Here is an 8,406-nt window from a genome sequence, read left to right as displayed (position 1 = left end):
CTACAGTGAGGTCTGTGATGGTCTCCACTACAGTGAGGTCTGTATTCAGTCATACCAGGCTACAGTGAGGTCTGTATTCAGTCATACCAGGCTACAGTGAGGTCTGTATTCAGTCATACCAGGCTACAGTGAGGTCTGTGTTCAGCCTCCCCAGGCTACAGTGAGGTCTGTGTTCAGCCTCCCCAGGCTACAGTGAGGTCTGTGTTCAGCCTCCCCAGGCTACAGTGAGGTCTGTGTTCAGCCTCCCCAGGCTACAGCGAGGCCTGTGTTCAGCCTCCCCAGGCTACAGCGAGGCCTGTGTTCAGCCTCCCCAGGCTACAGCGAGGCCTGTATTCAGCCTCCCCAGGCTACAGTGAGGCCTGTATTCAGCCTCCCCAGGCTACAGTGAGGCCTGTATTCAGTCTTACCAGGCTACAGTGAGGTCTGTGATGGTCTCCACTACAGTGAGGTCTGTATTCAGCCTCCCCAGGCTACAGTGAGGTCTGTATTCAGTCTCCCCAGGCTACAGTGAGGTTTGTATTCAGTCTCCCCAGGCTACAGTGAGGTCTGTATTCAGTCTTACCAGGCTACAGTGAGGTCTGTGATGGTCTCCACTACGGTGTAGAGAGCAAACACAATCCAGTACATCATCCAGCGGACCTGTTGGAACAGAGAGAGATGGTCAACACTTTCTACATGTTACAGTATGCTAGACATACACCTGTTGGAACAACAGAGATAGGATATATCTCTCTATTATGGATGGGAATACTTTGGAACAGATTTCCTGAATTAAAAATCACTGGGAGCTGATTGGCTGGTGTTTTACAGTCTTTTATGTCCAAAAAAGAAGCACCAGGGAACCCTGCAATAAGGCAGGAGCAGCTCAGTACAGGCCTGCAGGCTACAGGCTACAGGCCAACAGGCCTGCACACTACAGGCTCCCATCCAAAGCAAGCATTCCTCCCTCTCAGACAGACTCTGGGAGAGGAGATACCTAGCCAACAAGCCACGGGCTCTGAGAAATGAGACGTCAACTTGTTCCAGCTAGAATATTCCTCATTTGTAACTAAAGCCTTGTTCACACACCAGGCCTTAAGGCTGCAATCAGTTTGGTAGGCGGTGTCTCTCTCTCTCAAATACAGTTGTTGAAAATATATATATTTTTTTAATAACATACAAGGCACTGGCAACAAAAAATAAGTATAAAAGTACTTCTCACTTTACATGGGCTCAGCAGTCAACTACAGTCCTATCTGTATGTGTAGTCCTAACTACAGTCCTATCTGTTTGTGTAGTCCTAACTACAGATAGTTACATAATTTTGATCTTTGTATTTACTTCAGAACAAACAAGCAACTATGAAAAGAGCAACAACACGAAGCGTGATTTGTCCAGGCAATTTTCAGGAGAGGTTTCTCAATTACTAGTCTGCCGTTCACTGTGCATTTAAATACGAGTGTAACCACAGTCATGACGTTCTGAAATGTGTTCTACAACCAAACCCAGCCAGTTAAAGTCTGACTGGAGGATCTACTGAAATTAAACTTTCAAATCTTGACACTAGTCCACATGTCCCAGTTACTGCCGTGAATGACAACAGTCTTATTACGTAGGTCCTACACTTTTTTTACTTGTACATTTAGTATCTAGAAAGTGTAAGACTTGATAACAGAACGTCTTAACTCGCAGGTGCGAGTGCCAGTCCTTTCCTCATTGTGAAAAGGTCTTCTAAGATCAGGTCTGAAGGCTCCAGTCGTTCCCTGATCACGAGACCCAGTATAACAACACATGCTAATGTTTATCTAACAACAAATGATAGTCCCACTAAGCCCAAACCAGATGGGATGGTGTATCACTGCAGAATGCTGTGGTAGCCATGCTGGTTAAGTGTGCCTAAATTTGGGCTTAGTGGGACTATCATTTGTTTTTCAACATGACAATGACCCAACACACCTCCAGGCTGTGTAAGGGCTATTTGGCCAAGAAGGAGAGTGATGGAGTGCTGCATCAGATGACCTGGCCTCCACAATCACCCGACCTGAACCCAATTGAGATGGTTTGGGATGAGTCGGACCGCAGAGTCCGCAGAGAAAAGCAGCCAACAAGTGCCTAGCATATTATGGGAATATCCTTCAAGACTGTTGGAAAAGCATTCCAGGTGAAACTGGTTGAGAGAATGCCAAAAGTGTGCAAAGCTGTCATCAAGGCAAAGGGTGGCTACTTTGAAGAATCTCAAACATAAAATATATTTTGATTTGTTTAACACTTTTTTGGTTACTACATGATTCCATATGTTATTTCATAGTTTTGATGTCTTCACTATTATTCTACAATGTAGAAAATAGTAAAAACATAAATAAAAACCCTGGATTGAGTAGGTGTTGTAAAACGTTTGACCAGTAGTGTAGACAGGTGTGTGCCTTTCCAAATCATGTCCAATCAATTGAATTTACCACAGGTGGACTCCAATCAAGTTGTAGAAACATCAAGGATGATCAATGGGAAACAGGAAGCGCCTGAGCTCAATTTCAAGTCTCAGAGCAAAAGGTCTGAACACAAATACATTTGCAAAAAATTATAATAACCTGTATTCCCTTTGTCATTATAGGGTTACTGTGTGTAGACTGACAAAGAATTTTTTTTTATTTAAACAAATTTAGAACAAGGCTGTAACGTAACAAAAAAATAAATGTGGAAAAATGGGTCTGAGTACTTTGCGAATGCACTGTATGTAGTGTTATGAATATTATGCATTCATTCCGTTTGTGGTGTTCTGGTTCCTGTTTGGACCCCAGGAAGAGCAGCCACTGCCTTGGAAAACAGATAATTAGGGATCCTAATAAAATACTACTAAAACACCACTTCTGCCTTGATAGATATGATGCTGTGTCTATGAAACTGGGACAGGCAATAATACGACACAACACAATTATTCTGCCTTGATAGATATGATGCCGTGTCTATGAAACTGGGAAAGGCAATAATACGACAACACAATTCTTTAAAAAGAAGTTGTCTTGGTGCATGCTGGGAGATATAACGCCAAAAATATCATAATGCTTTATGAGTGGAGTGTGACAACCCATACATTCTAAGTGATTTCAAATTGGGTCTTTCTCCATTCTGATTGTTCAAATAAACTTCAACCAATTTACATTTCTGAATTTCCTGCACTCATTTGAGATAATTTCCACACTGCCATGTCGGGCTGCACGATACGGGCAAATAATCTAGGCCTTATTTTTAACCAAACGTTGCAATAGCGATTTGACTTGCGATTTAGATCAGAACACTTGGGCAAACAGTTGGGAGTCGCATGCAAGACTGAATGCATGCAAGACTGAACGCATGCGTCTCGTGGTCAAGAGACAACAAACACGCTCCTTGAGTACGGGGCGGGGCTAGGATAGCGAGAGAGGACTCAACTAACGTAGTAAACTATAAACATGGACGTTACACACCGCGTATCACATTTAACAAACCAAAACATTGAAATACCGTTATAGAAGGTAACGTAAAAAATAAAAATAAATCAATACCTGTCTATAGTAAAATACAATATACCGCACAGCCCTATCTGCGTGGAATGAAGTAAACAAAGGAAGAAAAAAAAAGAAATTGAGCAGAGGAGACAGATGATATCCTCATAAAGAACCTCTCCTAAAAAGCTGTTGGCCACACGCTCAATATAGCATTCCTGTAAGGCCCCTGCTTGGATTATTCTAGTGAGGACAGGAGCCCAGCCTGCAGCACGTCTCCACAGATAGGCATGACAATGTGTTTGTTCCAGTCATAGGCAGTCAACTCCCATTCACATGCCTAGACTTGTTCTCAATACCTTCAGACTAGACACGGGCTGCGTTTCAAACTCATAGAAGACACACCCTCGTCTTACGCCCTTGGGGGAACCCCCCACACCCACACACACACACACTAGTAAAATGAAATCAATGATGTTGAAATAAGGGACATTGTACTTACATATTCCTTGACATTTTTGGTTTTCACTGCTTTGTAGGAATAGTATGCAGGATACAGGGTCCCGAAGACGAGCCTGTGTAGAGACCAGAGAAATATGAAACTATCAGCGTCAAGGCAAATCATTTACCACCAAGAGAAAACACAAAAGGACACATTCAGTTTCCTGTCGTCCTCCATGTTGCCTGGCGTTAGGATGCACTACCACTCCCAACACACGGGGGGAGCTGTGACTGTACTAAACCAGCCTCCTGAGTTTCCTGTCGTCCTCCATGTAGCCTGGCGTTAGGATGCATTACCACTCCCTACACACGGGGGGAGCTGTGACTGTACTAAACCAGCCTCCTGAGTTTCCTGTCGTCCTCCATGTAGCCTGGCGTTAGGATGCACTACCACTCCCTACACACGGGGGGAGCTGTGACTGTACTAAACCAGCCTCCTGAGTTTCCTGTTGTCCTCCATGTAGCCTGGCGTTAGGATGCATTACCACTCCCTATACATAGGGGGAGCTGTGACTGTTTTTTGATCCAACATGTGCTCTTCGTTTACATCCTTGGGGTCCAGGCATGTCTGGGAGGTGGTATTGGGTTCTGGGAGGGGGTATTGGGTTCTGGGAGGGGGTATTGGGTTCTGGGAGGGGGTATTGGGTTCAGTGAGGGGGTATTGGGTTCAGTGAGGGGGTATTGGGTTCAGTGAGGGGGTATTGGGTTCAGTGAGGGGGTATTGGGTTCAGTGAGGGGGTATTGGGTTCAGTGAGGGGGTATTGGGTTCAGTGAGGGGGTATTGGGTTCAGTGAGGACTCAGGAAGAGAACCCCCCCCAACCCAGCACGTCCCAGTAGGTGGATGACCCATACCATGGTTGTATGCCAAATGGCATCCTATTCCCTTTATAGTGCACTACCCATGGGGCCCTGGTCTAAAGTAGTGCACTACCCATGGGGCCCTGGTCTAAAGTAGTGCACTACCCATGGGGCCCTGGTCTAAAGTAGTGCACTACCCATGGGGCCCTGGTCTAAAGTAGTGCACTACCCATGGGGCCCTGGTCTAAAGTAGTGCACTACCCATGGGGCCCTGGTCTAAAGTAGTGCACTACCCATGGGGCCCTGGTCTAAAGTAGTGCACTACCCATGGGGCCCTGGTCTAAAGTAGTGCACTACCCATGGGGCCCTGGTCTAAAGTAGTGCACTACCCATGGGGCTGGCATGACGTTGGCCTGTGGGTAAGGTTTATGACCCCCCCCATAAATACCTTTCTCCCTTCCCCTCTCTTTCTGACCCTACTGAAGGACTTGAATAGCCTGTGTTAAATATAGAGAGTCTGGGAACATCAAACAAATGGAGAAAAGGAACCATATTTTGGTAATAAAACCAGTTGGAAATATGCTTGGGAACGTAATGAGTATGGATGTCAGTTCGGTTGTCATCTGAGACATTATGACTGATGACAGGACGACATAAACTGTACCTGAGAAAGTACACACCCTCTAGTTATCAGAGTAACATGGAATTGTTATGCAATTGAAATGTTTGATATTGAAATTGTTTGTTAGGAGATTAAATGTAATTTTAGCTTCCAAATGAGAGAATTGGGTTTTCATAAGGAAAGTGCCCTGCTTGATCAGTGGCCCACCCCTGTGAAGAGACAGGGGTTATAAACGATGAAACACATCCTTCCCCATCTCCACTATATAAGCCTTTGACGAAAAGATAACCATGTTCCAGTACGCGAGGTCTGCAGCCTCTACGTTAGAAGGACACACATGTCAAGTACAGAACTAAGCCAACCTCGGCGTGAGCTTTGGTGGGGAATGGTATGAACTTTGAGCTTATTTCACTACAGAAGTGATACTTCCTAACCGTTGAGTTAGCAGCGGCCGCTGTAGACGTGGGCTAGGAAAGGACGGACGACGGATCCAGTCTAACAAACAGACGAAGATACCACCACGTATCCAATGTACCACCAGAGACATTCTTCTTAGGACAGGAAGATCTGTTGGCCAACCCGGCCAGCATCTACGACCAATCTACCGAAGCGCAGCTCAGAGTAAATATTTATTGCATTTTCCTTTTCCAAATGGGCAGTAATTTAGAATGCATAAGATAATGTATTTACGATAGCATAGCTGCTGTTTCTTTGTTCCTAAGTCTTCCCGCTCTTTCATTCAAGCCCAACCCCCTTTCCTTTGTGTAACCAGCCATCATGTATGACATTTGTATTCGGTGTATTTGTAATTGTGTGAGATTAGGTTAGGTATTTAGTAAATAAATAATTAAACCCAATTTTGTATTGCTGATTCAACTTGTTAGCCAGGGTTCGTGAAGATAACCAAGAATTTACAACTTTCATTATGAGACTGAAAATAAGATAAGGGTTAATATTGACTGCTATCGATATAAAATATGACTAAGTATTCTGTTAGGGCTAGGGGGCAGTATTGACACGGCTGGATAAAAAACATACCCGATTTAATCTGGTTACCACTCCTACCCAGTAACTAGAATATGCATATACTTATTACATATGGATAGAAAACACCCTAAATTTTCTAAAACTGTTTGAATGGTGTCTGAGTATAACAGAACTCAAATGGCAGGTCAAAACCTGAGAGATTCCTTTACAGGAAGTGGCCTGTCTGACCATTTCTTGAACTTCTTTTCCATCTCTATCATTTACTAAGGATCTCTGCTCTAACGTGACACTTCCCACGTCGTCCATAGGCGCTCAGAGCCCGGGAAAAAACAGAATGTCGTCATTCCAGCCCCAGGCTGAAACACATTATCGCCTTTCTCAAGTGGCCGATCAAGGGACACTGGGCTTATGCTCGTGACCCCGACCGCCCCCGCCTTTGGGATTTTTTCCTCTGTTTGCCGAAAAGGAGATTCCCTGTCGGAATATTATCGCTTTTCTACGAGAAAAATGGCGTAAAAATTTATTTTAAACAGCGGTTGACATGCTTCGAAGTACGGTAATGGAATATTTAGAATTTTATTGTCACGAATTGCGCCATGCGCGCGACACTTCTTTACTATTTCGGATAGTGTCTGGAACACACGAACAAAACGCCGCTATTCGGATATAACGATGGATTATTTTGGACCAAACCAACATTTGTTATTGAAGTAGCAGTCCTGGGTGTGCATTCTGACGAAGACAACAAAAGGTAATCAAACTTTTATAATAGTAAATATGATTATGGTGAGTGCTAAACTTGCCGGGTGTCTAAATAGCGAGCCCGTGATGCCTGGGCTATGTACTTAGAATATTGCAAAATGTGCTTTCACCAAAAAGCTATTTTAAAATCGGACATATCGAGTGCATAGAGGAGGTCTGCATCTATAATTCTTAAAATAATTGTTATGCTTTTTGTGAACGTTTATCGTGAGTAATTTAGTAAAATGTTAGCGAATTCCCCGGAAGTTTGCGGGGGGTATGCTAGTTCTGAACGTCACATGCTAATGTAAAAAGCTGGTTTTTGATATAAATATGAACTTGATTGAACAAAACATGCATGTATTGTATAACATAATGTCCTAGGGTTGTCATCTGATGAAGATCATCAAAGGTGAGTGCTGCATTTAGCTGTCTTCTGGGTTTTGGTTACATTATATGCTGGCTTGAAAAATGGGTGTCTGATTATTTCTGGCTTGGTACTCTGCTGACATAATCTAATGTTTTGCTTTCGTTGTAAAGCCTTTTTGAAATCGGACAGTGTGGTTAGATTAACGAGAGTCTTGTCTTTAAATAGCTGTAAAATAGTCATATGTTTGAGAAATTGAAGTAATAGGATTTTTAAAGTTTTGAAAATCGCGCCACAGGCTGCAAGTGGCTGTTAGCCTAGAGAGGTTAAGAGTTTATTCGGAAGATAACGGCTCTATAAACGTTCTTCCGTGGTGCCCCGACTTTCTAGTTAATTACATTTACATGATTAGCTTAATCAGGTAATATTAATTAGAGAAAGAATTTTATAGGTTAGCATGTCATATCACTTAATCCGGCATAGCCAAAGACACGACAGGGCCCTGGTCTAAAGTAGTGCACTACCCATGGGGCCCTGGTCTAAAGTAGTGCACTACCCATGGGGCCCTGGTCTAAAAGTAGTGCACTACCCATGGGGCCCTGGTCTAAAAGTAGTGCACTACCCATGGGGCCCTGGTCTAAAAGTAGTGCACTTCCCATGGGGCCCTGGTCTAAAAGTAGTGCACTACCCATGGGGCCCTTGTCTAAAAGTAGTGCACTACCCATGGGGCCCTGGTCCAAAAGTAGTGCACTACCAATGGGGCCCTGGTCCAAAAGTAGTGCACTATATAGGGAATGCTGCCATATGGGATATAGTCCATGTATTATATATACTCCCTATAGGATTCTCTCTGACCTGATCGGAGACAGGGCTGCAGTGAGGAGTCACTATGTATGTATGTATGTATGTATGTATGTATGTATGTATG

General features: G+C 43.8%; 1 protein-coding gene across 1 annotated transcript in view; it reads right to left on the bottom strand.

The window, feature by feature from the left end:
* The window catches only part of reep3 (receptor accessory protein 3), a 109,651-nt gene that overhangs the window by 87,473 nt on the left and 13,772 nt on the right, over positions 1-8,406 (bottom strand). Inside the window, exons 2-3 of the mRNA NM_001140381.1 lie at positions 3,964-4,036; positions 563-639 (exon numbers count right to left, since the gene is read on the bottom strand). Coding sequence (NP_001133853.1) covers positions 563-639; positions 3,964-4,036 — 150 coding nt within the window. The remainder of the gene's footprint in view (positions 1-562; positions 640-3,963; positions 4,037-8,406) is intronic.

Source organism: Salmo salar, chromosome 01 (genome assembly GCF_965601325.2).
Source record: "Salmo salar chromosome 01, fSalSal1, whole genome shotgun sequence".
Taxonomy (NCBI): Eukaryota; Metazoa; Chordata; class Actinopteri; order Salmoniformes; family Salmonidae; genus Salmo; species Salmo salar.
This window is presented reverse-complemented; position numbering and strand designations above follow the sequence as displayed.